Source organism: Seriola lalandi, unplaced genomic scaffold (assembly GCF_002814215.2).
Source record: "Seriola lalandi dorsalis isolate HSWRI2012SDOR001 ecotype SW California unplaced genomic scaffold, Sedor1 jcf7180002054959, whole genome shotgun sequence".
NCBI lineage: Eukaryota > Metazoa > Chordata > Actinopteri > Carangiformes > Carangidae > Seriola > Seriola lalandi.
This window is the reverse complement of record NW_019525510.1, coordinates 254,300-279,331: the sequence shown is the minus strand read 5'-3', so window position 1 is coordinate 279,331 and position 25,032 is coordinate 254,300. Positions and strand designations below refer to the sequence as shown.

Sequence of the window (25,032 nt, the reverse complement as noted above, 5' to 3'; positions counted from 1 at the left end):
TGATGAGCAGACAGAACTTCATGTGTAAGATCATTGCCCCTTTGAAGATGCACACTATGCAGACCTGTTTGAGAAAACCTGCCTTGCTCAAGAGCAGCTCAGCGGTCTGTGAAGGAGAAAGGTGTTTCCCTTTTTTAATAAAATGGTTTGAAAGGAACTGCTGCATGGCTACAGATTTCTCTCTGCCTCTTACTTCTGCTCACACGCTCTCACTCCACCTGGGGTAAAAGAGCATTTTCCTACATTGGAGGAGGTGAAGTAATCAAACCGGTCTGCCCCAGTTACACGCCTCACCCGTTGCACCATGCTTGTCTCTCACGATCATAATAGCTGTCTTCCCTCCAGTCTCCCTTTCAGCAAGTGACCAACACTGGGTTTACAGTGTCAGCTTACTACTTTTCCATTGTCAAATTACACCTCAAGAAAGAAGGCACCAGGTTAGAGCCTGACTTCATGAAATCTGTCCCTACTACAGCTCATGCACGGTTACTCCAGGGTGTGCGTGTTTGTTTGTGATAACAGTCTGGAGACTGTGTAAGATGATGATAACAGATGTGGTGGAATAGCATCAGGGGCCAGTGTTGACACCTGACGCACCTGCAGTCACATGTCTCAAAACTCTGTCTCCAGTGATGTTTTGATGAGGAAAAGGTTAACAAAACATGCCCATTTTACAATGATAATTCATATTACAATAATTCATTTTCTTTTCTTCTCTTCTGTGAAACACTTCATGTCTTTATCAGACTCCATTCACTTACAGTGTAGGCTTTAAGGGTGTGACTTGGTGAGTGAAAGGTTATGTGAAAACTTCCTGGATCTTTTTTTTTTTTTTTTTTTAGCATTTCCTTTAAACTGAAAGTCTTTTACCTTAGCAGTAAAATTGTTAAAAACCGATGAGAATATTTAACGAGCATTACCTTTGGCTACTCTGCAGCATTGTATTAGGTTTAATGATTGTATGTGATAAAAGAAAATCATTCGGCCTAGCGTACGCGTTAGGATGAAACCATGATTTGGTTGCACCATTGTAGATATTATCTACTTTAAATGTAAAAGTTGGTGGGAAACAGTGCGGTCATTATTATTATGTGAATCTCCGGGCGGGGCGGTGATTGGGACATGAATAATGTATTGCAGTGGGAGGGGACGGTTTCGGCAGAATGTAGTCAGTTGCGTGCGTCACGTTGAGAACTGAAGACAGAGGACAAGGTCTGGATGGCTGTGTTTACTGTCACTGGAGGAAGTTTTCATGCACCGAACACCAGGTAAAACCACTTGAATCACTTGTTGCTGCTAAAACATGATATACTAGATGGTGTTGATTTCTTGTCTTGTTTGAAATAATTTTCCCCGCCTTATTTAGTTCTGTAACCTGCTGTGTTGATGGCATTTTAGAAATGACATTTTCACATGTCTCATGTTGCTGATTTAGATTTGACAGAAACTATTGGTCATTTTGAAGGTAAAGAATGTGCCACACTGAATTGATGTAGACTAGACTATTTGTGATACTAATTGTACTAATAGAAAGTGTGGTCTAATGCTAAATGTTTCTGCTTAAAAGTGGATGTTGTTTTTAATCTAAATTCACTCTGTCCAAAATATGTCTATGTGTTTATGTCACCTTTGTTTGGTCATGTTTGTAATTCAAGCATCGTTTTTTTCCAAGCATGCTGAAAGTATAGGAAAAATATTATGAGGCACCTTTTGTAAAGGGGTTTATAATAATGACTTTATTCAAGTTTAATAAACCACTTTATACTTTGTAGATCAGTTATAATAGCCTAATAAGAACGTTTGGCTTCTTTGACATTAGTTGTGCTCAGTGCCGACTCAGCAGTGCAGTGTTGATGTTGAAACACAGGCAGACTATAGGCCACGATATACAGTATATACCGCACAGGATATGAGGGTTCAAATTCATACGGGTTCATACTGTGTCCCGCGGCTTGATCGGTTAAATCTCACTAGTGTCAGCATGCTGGAGGAATGAAGGTGTCTGCCGCCGGCTATTATCAACCTGCTGCAAATGGTCTGATGGTGCCACAGTGCGTTCTCATTGCTTGAAGTGAGTAGATTTGTGCTTGTTGCAGGTTAAACTTATATTATTTATTCATATAATATTATTTTCACGTGTGTTGGCTTCACTGCTGCAGTGATAATACTAGCTCAGGTTTAGGGAGTTGTATCTACCGGGGGGGGGGGGGGGGGGGGTATCCCCTGTGCTAACTGCGCTGCTCCCTATGCGATTATTTACCTCCACTGATGTGTGCAAACACACGGCGCACTGTTGTCCTTGGCTGAAACGCAGGTCAGTTCCCTCTTGCATCGTGCCACAGTCTACCTGATGGGTTTTTACAGTCACAAGGAAGCAGACATGGCGTCAGCTATGCAAACTGGGCTCAAATCTCTGCCTGGCGCAAGCAACAAGAGGTGACAGAGCAGAGCCGGGTTCCCAGGATTGTTTTGACCCCCGCCTGACCCCAACTTTTTTTTTTCCTTTTTTTTGTACCTCTTTGAACAAGCATTAATGGATATTGATCAGATCCGGATTTATTGTGTGACTGGTAATCCAGGGACCCCTGCTGGGATTCTCCAGATGGTCCTGCCCTAACTCCTAAATCAAGGACTTTATTCTGATAATGCAGTTTCTTCTACTAATTGTTCAAAAAGTAGGCCTATATAATTCCTATTATGTTCTGCATTTACAGTGAGTTTAAAATGAGTGCACTGACTGATATTTGTAAAAAAAAAAAAAAAAAATACACACACACAGTTATAATAGCCTAATAAGAGCGTTTGGCTTCTTTGACATTAGTTGTGCTCAGTGCCGACTCAGCAGTGCAGAGTCGGCACTTGTGTATGTAGGCTACTTCTATTTATTTTGAGGATATCTTCTCAAATTAAAATTTCTGGTTGCAATGAAGGAAATATTTGATTGAATTGTCTTCCTATTATTCATGCAAATTGTTTAAAGGTGTTCTTCTCTGAACAACTGCTGTTGTTCCTGTTGTTCTTCCCTGATATGCAAATCTCCAGTTCAGCACAGTTTCTTCTCCCCCAGAGGGACACACAGTTTGACTTAGATGCGTCTCATTAATCAGTAGATCACCAAGATACCTACAGCACACCTTCCCCTTCTCTCAATGAGTTGTTGTATTTTCTGAAACGAGTGGGCGAACATCTGCTTACCGCTGTCCTGTTCCCGGGTGTTTTTGTTTTCAAGTTTCACAGATGGGTCACTAATTGTATTTGTCATGTTGTGTTATCATGACATGGAGCCTGGCTGCTGCTGTCAGGCGCCTGATTTATGGCCTCTGGCCTTAGTGAATCTCTCAGATCCTCCCCTAGCATTTGCTCAACCGGCTTTAAATGTTTCCTGTTGTGAGATGAAAGCCACAGTAACATCTCACTAAGGCCAGCTTAACTTTGTTTCATAGGTCTGGCTCGCGGTGAATGACACAAATCGTTTTCCATCAACAAAGACCAATCTAACAAAGACAGGCAGATTAGATTATGTTGAGAAAAAACTTGATGGAGTTTTGAGCATGTCTATTGTGTTTGATTGCATGAACCACCTACTGCTTTACGCACCTGTATTAGTAGCAATGCAGCCCATCCAGTGGAAAACACAACAGGAAGATATTAGGATATCTCTTGTGAGAGAAGGCTCACAATATGATCATTGTCTCTGTTTCCTTGTGCATGTGATCTGAGTGTCGCCGGCTGTGTACAAAGATTGCATTGGGTGTCTGTTATGGTACATCAGGCACATTTGATGCTTTTGTTGACTACAGTATTTGATTCTTAAACGTTAGACATGTCAATTGAATTAAAATTAAGCTTTTCAATACTGCACACAAGCAGGCCTCAAAAGAGGATTTGGGTTTGGCTACTACACCAATGGGATACATTGATCCTGGACCTTGCGCTGTTACACCCACGTACAGTAACTCAAATCCAGATTCAGATTATGTGACGATACACAGAGGACAGGGAGTGTGTGTTTGGTGAAGACAGAAAGCACAATTCTCTGTAGTTTCTGAGAAATTACTCAGACAATAGACAAAGCTGAGACAGTTGTGGACAACTGGATCACCAAAGGGATTAGTGCTTAGGGAAGTTGAGTTAGTTGTGTTGGGGTTTTATAGCGTCTGCATGTATAAAAGTTTACTTTCATCCTGTTTTTTCTTGTTGCTTTTGTTAATTATGTGATTATTTGTCTCATTAACTGATCAATGGTTTAGTCTGACCAGTGGTCCGAACCTGAAAATATTAAATTTACAATGATATAACCCACAGAAAACCAGGAAATCCATTTTGAGAAGTTTCCAACTTGCAAATATTTGTTGATTAATTATTTAAATGATTACTTGATTAGAAAGTAAATTGTTGTTGATACATTTTCGGTTGATTTACCAATCAACTAATCCTTTCAGCCACTAGTATTCTAAGTGCTATTGTCATTGCCAGTTAGTTGGAATCTGTGCAGCATTTGAATTATGAATCTTGTGAACTGTGATTATGAAATGTCAAGGAAGTTTTTTCATGGTTGTTTAAAGAGTTTATCACCTCCACTTCAGGCCTCCTTTTCCATCCACTGATTTTCTCCTGTCCTCCTCCATCAGGACAAGGCATGGCTGGGAAGCCTTTCCGGGCCACTTATATCTGGAGCAGCATCATCTCCAATCTCCACACTCATGTGGAGGTCAAGCGCCGGCGCCACAACCTCAAGTCCTACCATGACTGCTTCCTGGGCGCAGAGGCAGTGGATGTGGTGTTGGCACACATCACCCTCAACCGTTTCTTTGGTGATGAGGCAGTGCCTCGCTACAAGGCCGTCCGTCTTTGCCAGGCCCTGATGGACTCGAGGGTGTTTGAGCCCGTGGGCATTAAAGTATTTGGGAAGGAAAAGAAGAGGGCAACGTTTGAGGACAGTAGTTGCAGTTTGTACAGGTTCCTGAGCCCGGCGACCAGCTCCTCATCATCGCTGACCAACGCCAACTCTCACTCCACTAGTACCATCGAGAGCGGCTATGACTCACCGAGCATGAACAGGAACAAGAACAGCTATAGTCCGTCACGTGAAAGGTACAGACTCATGTCACAACATCTTCAGATCTCATTTTTGATTTGCTTTGTTCTCCTTTCTCCTGATAGCCAGGAGTTAATCCAAAATCCAGCATGGCTTTAGACTGGCAACCTCTGAAAGCTAGTGAGGCATAGCATGAGATTCTTGAACTCCCATCATGTAGACATGTCTTGATACCATTCATTTCCAGTAACCCCTTCATTACCAGTATTACAATTTTAAGTTCAAATTCCAACTTAAATAGCAAAATCTAAATATAATATTAGAAGAGAGACGTAAGAGATAGAAAACCACTGAGGTTCTGGCTCCAACATGTTTTATTGTCTTTCTTGGTGAGAGTGAAATGAGAAGGAACACTCTCGTGTCTGTACCGTCATTATAAAGCTTAGCACAAAGACCGGAAATAGCGGGAAACTAGCGCCTCTCTGTAACAAAGGAACTTCTAAATCTCGCTAAGTAGCATGTTACATTTCATTCGTTTGCAATACTGCAACTGAAGTGTAAAAGCAATTTTTTTGTTTACAGACGGTTTCTTGGCGTATTCGAATTTCGTAGTTGTAGTGTTTTGTGGTGTTTTGTGCTAAGCTAAGCTGAGTGGCTGGCTGCTGGCTGTAGCTTCATATTGACAGTTCAGACATGATAATGTTATAAAACATCTCATCCGACTCTCAGCAAGAAAGCAAATAAGTGTCAGTCAGTCAATTCTCCTTCACTTTGTGGCTGGAGAGTCACGTTCTAGTGAGGCTGTGGAGCACAAAGCAGAGACAGGCAGGATGCTTGCTAACACATGGCCTCAGGACTTTGTGTTTGCTCCCTTCTGATCTGATGTTTTTGTCAGAGTGACAGCTCCAAGCTTGACTACACTATAAGTCCCTAATGGGAGATGAGCCATGTGCTCAAGCAGTTTCAGTGAGGCTTTTGTTGTTTGCAGCATGAGCCGAGTCAAGTCTTAATGGGAATAATGCAATGTAAACAAAAAAGAAGAACTTCACATCCAATTCAATGGTCATCAGAAACTGTTTAATGTTGAAAATAGAACATTTATTTTGTCAGTTTGATATGAAATGACTGTAATCAAAGCAGCAGTAAATTGAGACTGAATCACATGTACTAGAAAACATTTGCAGCCTGACGCCACATTTGTTCCTGTAATAAGTCTGTTTTTTTCTCTCTTCAATCATTTTGCACTGATTGCTGTAATTATGTTACTCTTCAGTCAAGAGGTGCTGGGCTACTCCACCCACTCCCCTGTAACAACAGACAAAACAATGGAGGACGTGCTGGGAAACCTCAACCTGGGCTCGACCATCACCCCTCAGATGATCAACCTCGGCCTCTCACAAGAGCGTAAGTTGTCCTCTGTCTGATGAGACACAGGAGAATGACGTAAAACAGGACCGGCTGTGTGCAGTAAATGTGTGTCTGTGTATTTGTGCACCTAAGACACTTCTGACTTTTAACAGGTGTGGATGAGGTGTGGCACCAGCAGGCAGTGTTCAGGCTGTTGCAGCTGATAGAGCTCCCCCTACTGGAGAACTTATTAGAGGGCAAGGACGCATCTCGGGCTCCCCTGCATGGCACAGACAGTGACCCAGACTTGTTGTACACATCCAGCTACCTAGACCGAGAGGTCCTCAAGGCCTTCAGCGAAGCCCAGTAAGTCCTCAAAAGCATTTACAGTTTTACTGTCTGCTATAAAAGTAAATTTTCTTATTCAAATCCATATTTCTGTCAATCCTAATCCACTGCACGCAACTTCTGGATATAATAGCGTGTAGTCTATAGTATGTATAGTTTTATAATGTGGTGTTGCTACCTCTGCCTGAGCAAATAATCATGATGAAATGATTATTTTTATCTCTGATTATATGTAACGTACATGAATAAAAAAATAATTCAAGCCTGGTTTTAACGTGGTAGGGTGTGTACCACACAGGCTTAGTCCTAACCTCAGCGGCCATGGGTTCGAGTCCACTCTTTCTCTCTCTCTGCCTGACTTTATTCTCTCTCTTTCACTGTCCTATCAGAAGAATAAAGGCAAAAATGCCTGAAAAAAGACTTAAAAAAAAAGAAATCTGTTACTTTGCTGGAAACAGACAATTTGTCTCTAAAACACTGAAGATCAAGAGCTTATCTGAATTTATTTGTATCTCTCACTCGCTTGACTTTGTTCAATCTGCTGTCTGTGTCTAAAATCACACTACTTCCCTCCCCCCTCAGGGCTGATGAGTGGATGTCAGGGGCAGTGGACTGTCTGGAGTTTCTGCCTGATGAACTAGTGGTTGAGGTCAGTCGAGGTTTGGCTGCTTGTGCAAACGACGTGGTTCAGTGTAAGAGGCTGCTCTATGAGGTCCTGGCTCAGCATTACGGACACACACAACAGGCACCACTGCTCAGCAACCACGTCTTCGACATTCACTCTGGCATCTCGGAATTACTCGGTAAGAGGAGGAGCTATAAGGGCTCTTAGGTACCCTGTTGTTTTCAGGAGGGCTATTTCAAATACATTATAATCACAAAAACTAATTTGATCAAGTTTCGCATTTTCATCCTTGTATTTTCTGTGGTTGTTTGTCAGTGAACGGCAAGCAGGAGCAAGCTCTGGAGGCTCTGCAGCTGAGCCTGAAGCTGCAGGACTCTCGCAGCAGGGAGGAGCTACGCAGACTGCTGAGATTCATGGCCACTGCAGCCAAACCACAGGAGGTCAAACTGCACAAAGAGGTGGGCACTTGTGCGCATCTTGTGTGTCTCTGAAGATGAGTTTGTTAGATTGTTATTAACTCTAAATAATCCTCTGTCAGATTGAGAACAGAATGGCGGTGAAGAGGTCTTTCTCAAGTGCCATCGTCTACAGCAGAAGACTCTCCAAAGGAAAGGTGGACTTGATGGTTCTGTTCATGATGGATAACCACTGTGATCTTTTCAAAGTGAGTGCTGCTAATTTTCCTCTTTCCCAGTGTGTGTACGTGTGCATTTGTTGTTGTAGGAGGGATGTAGCAATCTCTGCAAGAGACCTTAGGCGCAGAGTAGATAAAAAGCTGTTTACAAGGGCTGTTCAGAAGCAGACTTGTAACCAATCAGACGTTGGATATTACTGGAGAGAGAATTCATAAATCACGTGTCTGACTTTGTGAGATCACAGACAGCTACAAACTAAACAAACATTTTATTCATATTAATGTTGGATCGTTAAGTCAAAGTAAATGGAACCTTAATGGTTTTTTTTATTGCTCTCTTCCCACCAGATTCCTGTTTCCTTGCACAAGATGGTCAGTGACAGAATAGTGAACATTGTGAAAGGGAAGGATCCAGATATGATAACAGGTTTGCACATTTTCCTTTTATCTCATATTCTTATTTGTGCGACCAAACTTTTCCTACTCTTAATTTTTGCTTCTCCATCCCTCTTTACTGCAGGGTCGACATACTGCACAAGACTGAGTGCTAAGGCCTATTCAGAAAATGCACAGAAAACCACCAAAGAAGAACTTTGGTCCTTACTCCGGACAGTCCACGAGGACCCGAAACTCTGCGCCAGAGAAAAGAGACGGCTGCTGGGACAGTTTTATAAAGGCCATCCAGAGATTTTTGTTCAGTACTTTGGAAATAGATTGTCCAGTATCAACATGTTGCTACAGTAATATTTATTAGATGTTAAAAAAGAAATCATGTATCATAATGTAAAAAGACATAGATGTAAGAAAAAAATCTGATACGATGATGTGCGGTATAGTAAGTGGATTTTCTTTGCTTGTATGTAAATTGTTTAAACTACTGAAAAAGAATGTGAATTTTAATTGTAGAGACTCTTAATAAGCTGCGATATTTAAGGACATATTTACTTTTTAAATGTCTTAAGTTTAAAAAAAATCTTTTCTTTGGTGCAGGACACTAACATGAAATGACTGCCAGTTATATGTGAGACTGTTACTTTCCCAGAACGACAAAGAGAACCATGTGTTCCTGAAAGCTTTTTTTTTTTTTGTTTTGTTTTCACACTGCAATGCGTCTTGATGACGTTCTGTGTCTGCAAGCCAGTAAGGACAAGTCTGTATGTCACTTTTCAATGGATGTATTCTCTGTGCTTGTGCAATAGGAACAATGTTAGAATATGAAAATGTGTCTGTTCATGTGGTTTCTCATATACAGTGCGATGCACAGACTGAGGAACCATCAAACGGAAATTTGAACCTGGAAATCTGAAAGTCTAATGATGTGCTGTAGTAAACAGTCAGAGGCATTCATGAGAATCAGCCCTCTAGGGGTTTGTGTTTGTTGCTACAAATCAGCAAAACAGATGTTTGTTATTTATTTATTTTTGACTGAAAACCTTAACCATAGCTGCGTTTTAGCTGCATTTTCAAGGTTCTGTTTGAAATAAGGTTTTGTGCCCCTCTCTAATCACCTGAGGAAATCGCTTCCGCATCTCCAGGTGACAGAAGCATTCCAGGACTAACTTTAAGCCACACATATTTTGCCAGGTCTTGATAAAATTCAGCTGAAATTCATTCAAACATGTAGGTTACCCCTTTTTTCATTGGAGACACAAAATGTGTATGTGCTGATAAAAAGAAAAGAAATTCCATCTGGATTGTCCAGAAATGTGTCTATCAAACACAAATATTATTCAATATTGTGTTCATTTTGAGACAGAGCTTTATGGCCCAATCCTACTTAAACACAAGACAAGCAAATAAATCAAATACAGTTGCAAATACAGTCACCTCCATATGTGTTACTGAGAGTGGTCTTTAGGTTCTCTGTCAACTAATGAAGCTGTAAAAACTGATATCCATACACACACTGTGTATCTCTAAAATAAAGACATAGTTTTGGAAATAATGTTTGAGTTCAATGTTTATGAAAGCCCCTTTCCTTTTCTCATATTCTGTCATTGTTTACATTAAGAAGTTCCAGCCAAAACACACACGCTTTCATCTCAACATCTCAAGAGTCCAGAGTTTGAAATGCAAACAGTAGCTTATCAATTGTAATGAAAAAATGACAGGTACTTTCCTTTCGAGACCTTTTGTTCAGGTAGTTTTGTTGATACTAGAGAGCAAAACTAGAACGAAAAACCAGAAAGAACCATGCAATTACTTTCTTTGACAGGTCCTCTTGGTGGGGAGCTCTACTAAAACACTTTAAAGGAAACAAATGATTCTCTCACGTTTATCATTCAGAAACTATTGAATACAAACAACCACAAAAGTAAAGACGTTGTCATAGATATATGCTTTTGTTTTTTACAGTCAGTTTTAGTTTCTAAGAGCAATAGGCAGAGACTTCTAAAATAATGCAAATTTCAAAATAGAATTCAGACTTCATTATGTGGCAGTAGACTAATGTTCTGTGGAAACTGTTTCATGTCACAGTGTTACCTGTGAATAGACTCATAGGTGAGATAGGCTGCCTCATGCTCAGAACAAAGGCTGTGCTGGGCAGACAAATAATGGTGCAATCAGTACAATGTGAAAACCAGCAGCTGGCAAATATTAAAAAAACATTCTTTACGTAAGTTGTATGTTTTTATATGAAGTAGAGTTTAAGAACTGCCTGGATTGGAGAGCTAATTCTGAGGGTTTTTTTTTTTTTTTTTACACAGCTACAATAAACATATATTTTTTTGTTTGTTTGTTTTACATAGCCACAATGCAGCAGCACACATTCTTTGCTCAACTACAGACCATTTTCAAAATGATCTTCTTCTGATAATAAGTGGATAATGCTAAACCTGAGATTCTGTTATCCTCCATAGAGAGAATCAGATTATTTCAACCGATGATTGAACCTTTCAGACCAACAACTAAGCGTCATACTGCCATCTAGTGGCAATAATAAGGCCTGGCATTGCTGTGCTAAAGATGTCTTAATAAAATGTCCACTCAGAGAAAGGTGGGATTAAAGCATAAAGCAAGTCAAAAAACAAAAACAAAGCAAATATGGTTGATTTTTTCCCCCACTTTTATTGAAACAACTGTGTTTCCTCCAGTTATCTAAAAAAGCTTAATTCCACTTTGCCATCACTGGGAGATCACAAGGCCAAAACCGAACTGTGTGCCAAAATGAACAGTTGAATTAAAAATTTTTTACAGTATAATGGTCAGTCTTTAAAAATAAAAACTGTTAACAAACAAAAGCCACAAGAACACCCAAGTGTGCATACTGTATGTACGACTGTGTGAGTTTGTGTATATGTATGCTCGTCTTCTGTACAGACATCAAAGGATGTATAATCTGTGAGACACTCTGAAGTATGGACATGTACGTTTACCCCATATGACCAGCTACTAAGATTACATTCTTGTTGGTTTCACTCTGTTTTATTTTATCGAATCCTCTTCTGTTGGCGTGCTCGGTAGATGTCATGTATGGGCGGAGCCACAGCTCCTTTGTCATCCTCCTCATCGGAGTCTGCATTAGGCCTCTTGAGTGACTTGGCAATAGCATGGTTCTCCATGGATCCATTGCCCTCCCCTCCTGCATCGGGCTGTCTGCCAGTGATCAGCTCTACAGCAGCATCAACAGCTAAAAAGACAGAAAATGCATCAGTAACAGGTCAAATAGGGGGCAGAATAACATCTTAACACAATGAGTTTACTTTGGACCAGTGCTGGGCCAATCGTGGGGTAGGTGACCGACCATCTGACTGACATTTCCATCACCAGAGCCACGTTGCTAGTGTGGCTAAAAACAGACATTCTGGTCTGGATTCCTCTGAAGTGCTGACAAAAGCAACTTACTCTCAGGAAGTGTGCATCTCCTAAAAGTTTCCATGAGCTCATCCACTTGAACAAAGGGGCCCTGCAGCAAGACACAATCACAGATTCTTTGAGTCCTAGCAGAAAAAAACCCCTGCTGCGTTCCTTTTTTGTTCATTACCAGTAAATATGAGCTTGGCAGCATTAAGCTGCTGCTACTCACAGTAAAGCATGTAGGCGGAGGGAGCAGCTTCATTAGAACAACAGCAGCTGGAGGGACTGGGAAAACTCCACCAGGGACAGGGTGTAAACCTGGAGCTGTGGGGAGAAACACAAGAGGCTGCATCAAAGATGAATCTTTTTATGCGTCAAGTCAATGTAGAAGAGAGAGCAAAAAAAGATGTCAACACATATAAAGACTAATGATGTTGTGTGATGGGCATGAGTCTCAAACACAGGGTTTCACTGATGTATCATAAAATGTAGTGGATTTGAGGGAAGAGTTCGGGCAGCTAAGGACTACATACGGGCAAGGTGACGTGGCTGGAAGGGGATCATCTGATTGGTGTCAGGTTTGGGGTACTCAGGTTTACGGTCAGCTTCATCCTTCAGTGTAGGCACAGAGGGCGCCACCACAGTCTCTGGAAGTAGTGCTGCCAGTTTGGCACGAGACACATCCTGCAAACACACATTTGAAAATGTTTAAATATCATAGAAAAGCTTGCTCTGGGTAACTGTTTTGGCAGCAAGAGATGCATTTTGTTCCCTCAACAAAGGGCAAAATACACACCTTGTATCCAAGGGCCTTGAGTTCACTGGTAGAGCAGGGATACAGGTCCATGAACTTGTATCTGTCTACGAGCAAAGCCGTTTCTTTGCCCTCATACTCATCCTTGAAGGCAGTGAAACGCCTGCGCTCTACTTTCAGAATACTAGCCAGGTCTCCTATGTTGCTCTCAAACGCCAGGAACCGAGCCCAGATCTCACTGAGGAGCGAAAGACAAATCAAAGTGAACGAACATCATTGGAGATATCAATTTTTTACGACAACTTATTTAAATACTTGACGTTACCCTGACTTTTCTGGTGACAGGCTTCCTGAGGTGAGGACACGTTCAAACAGAACCCTGGTGTTGTTATCCTCTGGAGAGAGAAGAAGCACATTTTTTTTCCATCAGTATGACGCAGCTGATACTAAAACAACACTGCTTCCTTATAGAATCAAATGTCATCAACAAACATTTGTATTAGATGTAAAGCAATATCCTTGTAACAATGTCTTAGATTAATGGATTAATAGCAAAGAAAATATATTTCCTACATTCTGTGCCTTTAATTACACTTTACCTACCATTAAGATGTGAGAGGTAATCAATGTATGCCAGTATGTACTCTGGAATGTCACCATATTTCTTCAAACCAAGCTCGAAAATCTTAAAAGCCACCGATTTATCCTGTCGGGAAAAATGAAAAGAGTTTATTAAAAAACAATGTAAGATTGATTTTGGTCACACCATACATAAACTAAATGTGATTATATGTGTCTTCACCTTGCTGCAGTAGTACTCCATCAGTGCTGCAGTCACGTAAACATGGTGGCGTGTGCGTGGATCCTCCCGGGCCTTTTTGAAGATGGTGCGACCTGATTTGATGCCCTCCGCCCTCCTGGCAAACTTCATGTACTGGATGTAGACCAGCGTGGGGTCAATGTCTTCAATGGCCAACAGTTTATTATAGATGCTGTGGACCTTCTCGTACTTCATGCGGCTCTGTGAGGACGGCAAAAAGAAATATGCTGATAAGTCCCTGTGTCTCTCACCGTCTTGGTTACGACTGAATAAGCACCTGGGCACTCACTTCTTCATAGTCAGCAAATGAAAAGTACAGAAGCATGTTCTTCTTCAGAAGAGTCCCAATGGCACGTTCATAGATGTTAGCTGCCTCGTCACTGAACAGCTTGGAATTATTCATATCCTGAGAGAAAAAAAAAAATTTATAAGTGTTATACAACTGTTTTGTGTCCATGTTTGACTTTTCCAAAAAATACTCAACAGGTCTTTGTCGATTTCACATAAAATCTGAGTGTGAAAAAGGTTTCATCTCTCACCCCTTTCTCTGCCAGCAGTTTGCTGGACTGCTCCAGGTACTGTGCTGCCTCATACCATATGTCAGGATGGTGGCCAAGCACCAGCAGGCACTGCTCATAGGCAAACATGACTGCAACACAGAACAGGACAGCAATTCATGACAATATCTCATCTTCGTAAAAAATACTCAATCATGAGTGGGGAGAGAAGTGTCGACCTGTGCCCTCTAGTGGCGGCATTCCTATAGGACAAAGATCTATTGTACTCAGACTATCTCCATTGAATAATGTTCAAAAAATGAATAAAATCACACACCAGCATAATTACTGTAAATCACCAGCCTTTTGAGGCATATTCATTTACTCATTTTGGGACATACTGGAGGCATATATAGCGAAGATTTACAAATTCTAACACAACCCAATATATCTTGGTGACAAATAATAACCTCTCTTTGTGATGAGGGTCTGGTCTTCTGTGCGCAATGGGTTGCTTTTTTCCCACTGGATGTACTTCTTCCACATTTCCACTTGCTGGGCTTCCTGAGGGGAGTTCTGGGGGGGTACTGAGGGTGCATTCCTGTCCAAACCCTTCATCACAGTCTCATACTCCTGAATTACACACACCACATAACAGTTTATATTAGTTTACAGAGAAAGCTCGACTTCAATATATAGCACAAAGATTCAGAACAAGTCAGTGTATAATCGTGACACTTTGTGTGGATAATCTCACTTTAGCAACTCTCCTGGCGTTCATGTAGTCTCTGCTTCGATCCTCAATCATCTTTTTGGCCAAGTGCACATTGATCCCCTGGTTATGAAATAGAGATGTCGGTCAAGCACTCCATCACTCTCTAGTGCCTTTAAACACCTAAAACTTCTTGTGTTCGAACGCATAGTTAGAACCTGGGTCAGCCTCTTACCTCTTCATATTTGCTATAATCTCTCCAGAGCTGCTCAATGTTGATCATGGGGTTCACACAGCCTCTCTGGTACACCCGCCGTACTGCAGTGATTCGCTGGTTCTCTGCGTATGAGCCCACAGCCTCACTGATAAAACAACAAACGCAAATGTCATTTCAGAGTTGGCTGATGCAGTTTAAGTCTCATAATATTACAAGATAAATACTTACACTCCTTTGAGGAAGTTGATGTAGTCCACCCAAATCTGTGAGAAGAGAGACTAGCTTTTAGGTGACAGCAGTTAACAGAAACTCATATACACAAGTACAAATACATTGTTCACATCTGTGTACCTGATAAGACATTATTTCCATGCCGATTTTATCCAGGGCAAAGTCATAAGCCTGGGCCATCTTCTCTCTGAGAAGAATAAAAATAACTGGATTAAGTAAAATGTGTATTTTAGAGTACAGAGTATGTCAACATCCTTCAGTTCACCCCACTATATGCAGCATGTTTTCTTACTTGTAGCTGGGTAGCTTCCCTTTGGTCTCTCGAACATATGAGAGGTAGCATTTCCACAGGTCGATGTGCAACACTTTCATTAGGCATCTCTGAAACAACTACGGGGCGAGAGTATGGAAGGATAAAAATAAGTGGAATAGAGACACAAACACTCGTTTTATATATTCTGTGTATATTCTACAAGACAACCACCCACCCTCAGTGTTTCAACTGTTTGGTTTAATAATCCCATGCTCAAACTAGCCTGCTGATCATTAGTGGTAGATCCCATGTAGGAGGATTAACAACTGCACCATGGAAAGCCCAGAAAAGCGGTTTTTACTGCAGCCCATATGCCCACATATAGGGGGTGGGGGGGGGTGTCTCCTCAGCACAGCTAGTGCACTCCACTTATCCTGCTTCAATAGACAGGCCTCAGATGTGGCCCACATTTCAGTGAGCTCCTCCAAACTCAGATTGTTTGAGGGATACAAATGTCTTGATGCGTTGCATTGTCATTCAGGTAAATACTGAACAAAGTGGACATTTTAGGTTAGGACTCACAGAATCTATGAAAAGCATGGAAACCCAGCATGATTGAAGAACACACCAATGCAGAGGTTGATTTGTTCCAGTGCGATCAGTTGAAAGGTGTTACCAGCAGAGATAAAACACAAGATATTATCCTATATTAAAGTCATAGGACCACAAAGTGATAGATGTTTGCAAACCAGTAAGCATGGAATCAACTCACACTTCAAAGGCCTTGCATTCATATTCAAAATACATTTTCTCAAAACTTGCACACTTCCTTTTGTTAGTTTGTTAAATTATGTAATAATAATTTTGTTTTGATTCTGGGACTTAAACTCGAAATGTTGCAAGTATATGAACTGTTTGAAATGACTGCACCAAATGATATGCCTGTCACATTCATTTTCAGATGCCTTACAATATACTGATGACTTTAAATGTACACTATAATAGCATGTGTGCATATTCTAAGGGGAAATCACAAAAAGGTTCTTATAGTAGAGAACAGCTAGTTTGATTAGAAAAAGTGAGACAACCCTTAGTGAGATGACCCTTCCCAGATATGAAAATAATACTAGTCAGCTTTCGTGAGTGTGATGGACACTTACCTTTTCTACCTTGTCATAGTTTTTAGCCTTGATCTGCAAATAGAGTGTAAATGCAATGTTAATTCAAAAGTCTCCTCTACTTTTAAACCTTACAGGGAACATGCATTCATGCAAATGAAACCATTCACACACACGCGATCAACAAAGTGAAATTCACACAAGAATGACAAATTACTTTTAAAAAAAAAGGGGTTTATTTTCTTTGTAGATTGCGCCACATGACCCAGAAAAGCACCAGTGACCTCGTTACAGAAAAAAATCCTGGCAAAAAGATCAAAATGCAGAATTTAAATATTAACTTTGTGGAAAAAGACGCTCATAATCTGAGAAATACAAGTATTTGACATTTAAATCACTTCCTTTCACAGCCTTAGGCGAGCCTGTTGCCTTGGTAAACAGTGTTGCAGGAATGAATTTCAAATGGCCTAGTGTTGATGAGCTGAAGCAACAGTCTCGCAGCATCCTGCAGTACAGACAGGAGAGGCTGTCGTTTCTTTGGTATTAGCTACGTTTGGTAGACTGATCCTATCCCACTGTGCTTATGTTAATGTGCTCTACAAAGTATAAAAGCAGCATTAAAACCTTTCCTGGTAGTGACAGATTTCATATAATGTGACTACAACATCCCTGGTTCGATTACTCTCTCCCTTTGTATTTTGTCAATTCTCAACTTTCCACTTTTTCAAAAGCCAAAAAAAAACAAACTAAAAACTTAAATTCTTCTGCATTGAACATGCTACATTTAACAATTCAAGATGAAAAGTTTGTTTTAGTTATTTATGTAACTAATGAACAAAGTAGTGGAATTCAAAATTTTAAAGTGTTGGCTGACCAACAAAACAGGAAAAAAGCCTCCACACTAGACCCACTCATCAGCGTATCGTCTAGGAAATAATTTCTTAAAACTAGATGTGATGCAGTTTAGAGGGCCTTCAGGGTACCATCCCTAAAAAAGACTGACCTACATTACTTGCTCATTCCAAGCACCGCAATAGCACATCTGTCACATTAAGCTTTCACCTTCATTAAAAAAAAAAAAGAGACCAAGCTGACTATAATTAGAGGGAGACATAATATGTGTGCTTTAGAAAAAGCATCTCCCAATAAAAATGTGCATTTTTAATTATTTGCCTGCAAATATTATATAATGCCTCAGAAATACAAGCTGGAATCTGAAATTTTTAGTTACAACAGTTTCAGCATGTTTTTTTTTTAATAATCAGAACTACACAATCAAATACATGATTTTCTAAGCAAAACGTTGCACATTTACTCGTTACTTGATGTAGAAGTATGAAATCCATGTGACAGAATCATAAGTAGTTCCCAGAATCTTTAAAATCTGAGCTTGTACAACATCTGATGCAAATCTAACGTTTTCATATGCTACACTGAAATGGAGCAGCTATATAATAAGCACAAGTTAGATTCTGATATGAGTAAGAAATATTTAGATGAGTCACGTGAGATGGTTACAAGACTTTCTAGATTCTCCTCCTGGAGGGCTACATTAGTACATATTTATCAGCTGTTGTAAGGGGGAGTCTTTAGTAGCAGTTTACATAACAGACTCAAAGCACAAATTCTACTGAAGATGCCTACCACAAAAAAGTTAACAACACACCTATGTGATCACACTATGAACTTACTTTAATATAATAAAAGAAAATTCACATAATAACGTTGAATAATGAAGTATAAACTTAACAATTACACAACCACCTTATGGGAGGGAAAGTTGATAAGGGGAGGTAAGATGCGGAAAGAGATTACTGAAATGACCAGTATGTTCAGTATGATCAGTAATCTCTCATTTTCATTAGGAAAATAAACCATTACATAATCTTCACGATTTGTTAAAGATGACTAGCCTGAAAAATTCTCTGACCAACCCAATTTTTTAGGTGGAAACAGGACAGTAGTTTCCAAGAGATACTGAAATCCAATTTTCTTAGGTCCTATAGCCCATAAATGCAAATAGTACTGAATGATAATCTTTCTACATTGCAGTTAGCAAGTTTGAAAACATACACCAATTCTACAACCAAGCAGTAAATTCCACTTTTAGACAATTATTAGTATGAAATACAATGTTGCAAATACAAGACATGAGATTGTCACATTTCCTTATTTGAGAAAAAAGACTATAAGATGATCTGAGATCCAGCTGTTTTTCTCCCTTAAAATAAAAACTACATTTTTTCTTTATCATAGAGCATACTAGCCATGATGTAATCCTTAAAAACTGGCAGAAATGTGTTTTTAATTACAACAAATAACCTGTGATAATCTGAAACACTGAGACTGCGGACGTTGGCCTTAATATACTCTCGTGTTTCCTAACCCCATGCTATGGGGCTAAAACATAAAGCGACAGTAACCTCCACCATTGTGTCAGTCAACATGTGCTGGCAACCTTCACCCCAGGGCACACTTCTCACAGTGCACTGGGCGTTTCAGTGAATGCAATGTGAGAGCTGGACTCTCTCTCTTTGGACTAGGTGTGATTTGCCTAGTGTGCAACTTTTATGCAAATGAAGTCTTTGTAAAATCTCAAGAGAGCAAAATGTGCACACACTAACACAAGGATAGACTATTCACTTACTTACTGCTTTGTACTTTGTGACCACCCCTCCCCACCCAAAAAATTGCAGAATATGGAGAATTTAGCATAAATATGTTTAGTAAGGCTATGAGGATTTTCATCTTGGGTTGGTAATTTTATAGTTCTAACGTACTTCTATGATGTAGTTCAAATAAAGGGGAAAGATAAGAGCTTATCCACACACATACTTACCAGATAAAGAAGTGTCTTTATACTATGAGTTACAAATGAAGTGTTAACTATTAAAATATCCTACCAATACATGCCTTGGATACTACTTTGAAAATGTCACTATCTGCTTTTAAATCTTCAACAGGAATAAAAAAAAAAAAAAACAAGCTTCATGCCGACTCAGATAACCAATGTGTCATTTCAGCAAACAGAAACCTCTATGCAAATATGCTGAACTAATACCTAGATTGTGTTTTGGAATAAATTGTGGTTTGAAGTTTAGCAGGTATTTAATAATACTAATAAGGTGAAAAGAAGTTGAAAATAAATACACACAAGTATAATAAGCTCCAAATCAATCGACTTCATTGGCCAAATAGGTTTATGCGTACAAGGAATTTGACTCTGGTCCCTAGCCCCTGCCTTTTTCCACCCACTTCCCCCTTAACTATTATTAGCTGAGTATATATATATTTGGTAAGAACCCAATAAAAGAAAACCACGGGCTACATGCACAAGCACAACTTGTCAATTACAACTTAAATACATTAACCTTAACATTAACCACTTAATCACCTGACAATGCAGAACATATACCTAATTATTATTTTAACAGTTTTGTATCATATTATGTATTCCTGGGTTTAGCAACTCACTAACAACAGTCTGCTAAAGCTTATTTACTAAAGATCCGCAGGTGAGTTTAAATTTAACCATACCCACCCGATAACGATCACAGTACAATGTGCCTTTTCAATTCAGAAATTTTTTTAAAATTTCATCCTAATAACAAAAAACATTATTTGTCATTTAGCTGGACACTATCCTTCAAATTTGTCACCTATAACAATGTACCTGCCTTCCAGAAAAATAAAGCTTCAGTGATGTTCAAATCTTTCAATCTGCTTTATTTGAACCGTCTCCGTGATGTGCTGCATATTCTTATGATCCACAAATCATCTAGAGTTTGCTACTGATGCTTTACTGGCACAAGTACAGTTAGTGCCTACTGTTGGCTAGCCTAAATTATTAAGAACAGTTCCTGAAAAGCCAAGTCCAGTAGGAAAAGGCAGCAATGTGTTCTTTTACCATTTTCCCAACATAATATGTCCAGGGATAGCTTCACACATGGGAGCAAGCACACAACAACAAACGACAACCAATGCAGCCTCAACATACAGCAGCATAGAGGTAATCATTTCCCAGACCTACACACTGGACTTAACTAGAAGCTCAATTCTGATGATTGATGACAATGTGCAACTTTGTGCAAGCAATGTGTTTAACACCAATTGCAGCAGTCATCGGCAGAGTTGGGGGGCATCAGAAAATCATCAGGTTCATCAGGTTAGCAAAAATGATAATGGGAAAAAGGAAAATGAATCATCCTATCAGTAGCTGACTGTATAAGATCAAAGCCTGTGGGTGGCATTAAAGCAAATGGGTCACTGCTCATATATTCAGGAGGAGTGGGGAGGATATGTCTCAAGGAAAGAATGGGCCACACAATCAAAATATTTGTTTATAAAATTACCCGAAAGAAATGACACAGGAGGCAATAAATTGACACGACAAGTGAATAAAAGGCTAATGCACTCCAATACCATTAAAATAGTTTTAATACTGTTGCAGATCAAACATGCAACAAATGCACTTTACCCCATTTAAATATGGCGCAGATAAATGTTTTTTTTTCTTTTTTTAAATCCTGGGAACATAAGAATTTTCTGAAAAAGAAATGGTTAGAGCTATTTTCCCCTTTGTTTGTGTTTAAAGGCACAATTCTTAATGACTCTAGCTAGAACCTGATAATTTTTACATTATCCTACATCTATGTTCAATCCAGGTAATTTATTGTATAGGATATTGTCAGGTAGGTAGAAGCTTTCAATTGTCAAAGTGTCTATTCCTTTCTCCCATCTATAATACACTTGTGATGAAAACTCTTTGAGTTAGAGCTGATAATTGCAACCAAGTAGCCAGGTCTAGGGATTCTAAACAAGAATTGTGACTTTAAACTTCATTGAAGTAAGAGACAGTTTGGTTGTGTGAAAATCACATTGTTGATCATGTTAGAAAATTCCCAGCCATGCACACTAAAAAAAAAAAAAGTATTAACCTCAGCTTCAATGAATAGTTTCCAGAATCTGCCAGAACTTGGGAACTGTGTGACAAGTCGCTCATATGTCTTCCTTGCTTTATCTATGGGTTGGTTCTAAAGAAGAAGAATGGATTTACAATGCACACTATTTAATATATTAAGAAGCAATCATATGGGAAAAAGATGTAGTGTATTTAAACAATTTATATCCCCTGCCCCACTACCCTCCCCACCCCTTATTCCCAGTTTGCTTAACCCCAGGAATGCAACTCTGTGTCACTAAACCTGTGCTTCTCGAATCAGAATGCTCCATGCGTCAAGGTCATATGGGTTTTCTTCCAACTTCTTCTCTGCCTTCTTCACCTTCTCTGGAATATACTCTGCTGCCGCCTGCAAAAACACAAAAGCAAAGGACAAAAGATTTATGCTGCTGAACAGACTGTGAAGGTTATGTTGTGGTAATGACTCTAGGGGCCTACGGGCTGATGGTATTGGGATTGGCTGGGTATTGATAAACGGGACCGTAAATTATCAGCTATGCCCCCGCCGAATGTTTAAAACCATTAGGAACACCTGGCTTGTGGTTTGTAAATAAATCAATCGTTTTAACTCTAGCTAGCTATGTCCTTATAGTTGGCACCACTGAGGAACACCCAGCACAGTGAAAACTACAACCACTAAAGGTGATTAACTAACGGTATCTGTATGTTAATGCCAAGGTAAGATGTAGGTGATATTAAGTAAGCACAACGCGTTAACGATGGTCAACCAAAAGTAGCAACTACGCTACAACTAGCCAGTCAATATGGCGCATGACAAGCTAAACTTGGAGCTTTACGACGAACCCATAGAAATCACGAATTGTCTGCGTAAATGTGTCATACAAGCTACTACTGGCGTATAAAAAGTCACTACATAATGCGTACACTGTAACAGAGTTTATTTGCTAATATTACCCGAATAAAAAAACAAATTAAATGATGCTAGCGTTTCAGTGAGGGTTAGCTTGCCCCTGAGCAGAACTGCATGTAGCTACCTGGTCGGCTGCTCCCTCGGTGGACATGGCTGGAAGAGTAATCTAGGTTAGAAATGTTAAATCAGTTGGATGAACGCTCAAATAATAACGTGATGGCAATTTAAAAAACGACTAAGTAATCGGCATAGCTTCAAAAGGGTCGATCACATTGCCCTCAAGCAACTAGCTGCTCAACGGCCGGCCGATACCTCAAAATGGCGTGAAACTTGTGTTCCGTTTCGCCAACAGCAACAACAATAACACTTCCGGTGCCAATTATTTCAAAATAAAATTATGAATGTCCACAAAACCAAACTAGCTGAAGCAACATAAAATTTGACAGCACACATTATATGGTGCAATGCATCCTCGCACTATTCGTAAATTATTACGTAACGTTTAAACAAGCAGGCCCACTAGAGTGATGACTTTTTGAAACTAAACCGTCCACTAGTGCTACAATCATAGGCTGCAACTATGAGTTTAATTATCTAATGAATTAATCTGCTAATTTTTTCATTGATTAATCGAGAGATTTGCTTGAAAAATGTCAAGTAAAATATAAATGCCCCATGTAGACAGTTAATTCCGACCAAGTGATTTGATTGGACGAGGGGCATTCCAAATGAGTGCTGATCTAAAGTATAACAGCACTGAACTACATGTATCACTCTGCTTTACAGGTGTTCTATTAACCATTAATTGGCGTTACATTAACGGCCGTTATCTATCTCAGATTATAACAACCTTTGCAAAGATGAATATTTCCAGAAATAACATTTGATGATCGTCAGAAAATGGAAAAGGCCTGGGTACTCCATTGCACACCTGAGGTAACGTGTAGGCAAAGTAGCAAGCTAATGTGCAGTGTGTAGGTCAGGGAAATGTTTATGTGTTGCTTAGCAACAGTCAGTACCAGTCCAGTTGTGGAACTATTTGTGTTTGCGTAGCCAAATAAATGATACAATAAACAAACAGATCATAATCTGTTGTTGCTTATTTAACTAATATGGCTCTCATAGAACTGTTGTATGAAAGCAATATCACACTTGAGGCCGTGATGTTGTACTGAATATCAGTACGGATGTGATTGTCTTGTAATCATGACTGAATCACAGCCGTGCTGATATTCGGTACAACATCACTCCCTTTCGTGTGATATCGCTTAATTAAATTATGTTTTACAATGTTTATAAGCAGGTGCGTTCATGTCATTCATACGAACTGTAAAGCAAGCTTATAATTTTGGTCTGTAGGTGGCTTCTTGCAGTGGTCATTGTGTATGGTCATTATAGACGGATGTTTACGACTCATATCCCTAATGTTTATGTTTTGACCCTTTAGCCATTTTGTCAGTAAGACTATACACTATTTATACGATTAGTTATCATAACTAACATGGCAAAATATGTGTCAGCAACATCAACAAAAGCTCCTTTTGTACTGCAGAATGCTGGTTGCCATGCTGGCCAACAGGGGGAGACAAAGGATAGCCACCGAGAGCGCGCGCTTGTAAGAATCTGGTCAACAACCTGAAACAGACCAGAGCAAAAGACCACAGAGCAATTATCTGATCAAAAGTGAAGAAGACCTGTTTTTTCCTCACATACAAAGCTTTTAGAAAACTCGTGTATATGATATATATGAGCTTATAGAATGTAGTAGTCCAGTGACGTCATGTTTTTACTCTGCTCTGTGTGTGAATGTGATTGAGTCTTGGTTGAGCCAACATTTGTTGTGAAGAAAAAGCAAAAAATGCAATGCTTTGAGTTAAATTTGGAAACATAATTAATGTACTTTTGCAGAACACTGTTGATAGTGTTTTTGCTGTCAGTTTATTCAGGAATATGTCTGTCTAGATCTGAAAGTTAACCCATGCACAACTGACAGGAGCCTACATGGGACAACATATCCCTAGGAAGCACCCTTGTGTCTTTCATGAAGCTAAACCAACTTACAGGGGGCTTCTACTATTGCCGCACCAGCTGTGTTTACTAATAATGCACCAGGTTAGACAAGAGGTGTTCACACCTGCTTTACGGCTGACCGGGAATGGTGGTTTGTTGTCTGTAACTGTGGGTGGGAACTGGTGAGAACTTGGAAAGACAAAGACCTTTTGGTAGATTAGGTTACAGCTGGTCCTCTCAGACACCAGGGGCTTACGAGCAGCTTTCTTTGTCAGCTGGGTGCCTCCTCACTGTCTGAGCAGTAGACTTCAGCTTGTGCACCACCACTAATTTCCTTAAGAACACTGTGTTGTTAACAGTCTGCTAAAAAGAAAGAAAATAAATTATTGGTTGCATATAGTGACTTCATTAAGTATCAAAAAATAATACACATTTCAGAAACTGATCAATTATATTTGTACATGGCTGTTTTTTTTAATTACATTTTTGCACACTTTTGTGGAATTGGTTATCAACATTTATCACAAGACTCTACTTTCATTTCATTATGCATATGCCTGTAAAATAAAGTACATAATTTGCTCTTTAACTTGATCTCCTTACCACTCACTGTTATTACCTATAAACCTCTTTCAACTATGTACTCTATATTTTGAACTTTCAGTGTTGTTAGATTAAGGAGATATCCAAGGAATGCAAATGTATTACCATAGCAATTTCTTTATCAACTTGCAGTTAAGTAAATAGCAAATGCTTAACAAAGGCCTATACCTTTAATGTGTTTTATTCACAAGTCAAA

At 39.6% G+C, this 25,032-nt stretch overlaps 2 protein-coding genes across 3 annotated transcripts; one reads left to right on the top strand and one right to left on the bottom strand.

Annotated features, from left to right (window-relative positions):
- Positions 1 to 1,111: 1,111 nt before the first annotated feature.
- depdc7a (DEP domain containing 7, paralog a) lies at positions 1,112 to 9,937 on the top strand. 2 transcript variants are annotated; one of them, XM_087170774.1, is made up of 9 exons: positions 1,112 to 1,268; positions 4,587 to 5,094; positions 6,312 to 6,442; positions 6,559 to 6,751; positions 7,316 to 7,536; positions 7,674 to 7,816; positions 7,897 to 8,022; positions 8,341 to 8,419; positions 8,513 to 9,937. In XM_087170774.1, exons 1-9 carry the CDS (start codon positions 1,253 to 1,255, stop codon positions 8,734 to 8,736), a joined length of 1,641 nt encoding a protein of 546 aa, XP_087026900.1. In that variant the 5' UTR covers positions 1,112 to 1,252; the 3' UTR covers positions 8,737 to 9,937. The 2 variants fall into 2 exon arrangements, with proteins under 2 accessions (XP_087026900.1, XP_023251013.1); XM_023395245.2 differs by having other exon boundaries at positions 1,113 to 1,268; positions 4,632 to 5,094.
- A 1,104-nt stretch (positions 9,938 to 11,041) lies between these two features.
- Positions 11,042 to 22,553, bottom strand: cstf3 (cleavage stimulation factor, 3' pre-RNA, subunit 3). The gene is made up of 20 exons (XM_023395243.2): positions 22,348 to 22,553; positions 21,597 to 21,701; positions 21,330 to 21,425; positions 16,435 to 16,467; positions 15,314 to 15,411; positions 15,142 to 15,208; positions 15,019 to 15,053; positions 14,809 to 14,935; positions 14,619 to 14,696; positions 14,332 to 14,494; positions 13,904 to 14,013; positions 13,654 to 13,770; positions 13,347 to 13,565; positions 13,148 to 13,250; positions 12,870 to 12,939; positions 12,587 to 12,782; positions 12,324 to 12,474; positions 12,020 to 12,114; positions 11,839 to 11,899; positions 11,042 to 11,623 (listed from the first exon to the last, which is right to left on the bottom strand). The coding sequence occupies exons 1-20, from the start codon at positions 22,372 to 22,374 to the stop codon at positions 11,424 to 11,426; spliced, it is 2,151 nt and encodes a 716-aa protein (XP_023251011.1). The 5' UTR covers positions 22,375 to 22,553; the 3' UTR covers positions 11,042 to 11,423.
- Between the last annotated feature and the right edge of the window lie 2,479 nt (positions 22,554 to 25,032).

What these genes read in the sequence shown, in the direction of transcription:
- depdc7a (XM_087170774.1), top strand. An exon ending in TATAGTCCGTCACGTGAAAG is followed by an intron (nt 5,095 to 6,311) that starts GTACAGACTCAT and finishes GTTACTCTTCAG; the next exon opens with TCAAGAGGTGCTGGGCTACT. An exon ending in ACCACTGTGATCTTTTCAAA is followed by an intron (nt 8,023 to 8,340) that starts GTGAGTGCTGCT and finishes TCTTCCCACCAG; the next exon opens with ATTCCTGTTTCCTTGCACAA.
- cstf3 (XM_023395243.2), bottom strand. Translation starts at nt 22,374, where the DNA reads ATGTCCACCGAGGGAGCAGCCGACCAG. An exon ending in TGGAAATAATGTCTTATCAG is followed by an intron (nt 15,054 to 15,141) that starts GTACACAGATGT and finishes CTCTTCTCACAG; the next exon opens with ATTTGGGTGGACTACATCAA. An exon ending in ATCAACTTCCTCAAAGGAGT is followed by an intron (nt 14,936 to 15,018) that starts GTAAGTATTTAT and finishes TTGTTTTATCAG; the next exon opens with TGAGGCTGTGGGCTCATACG.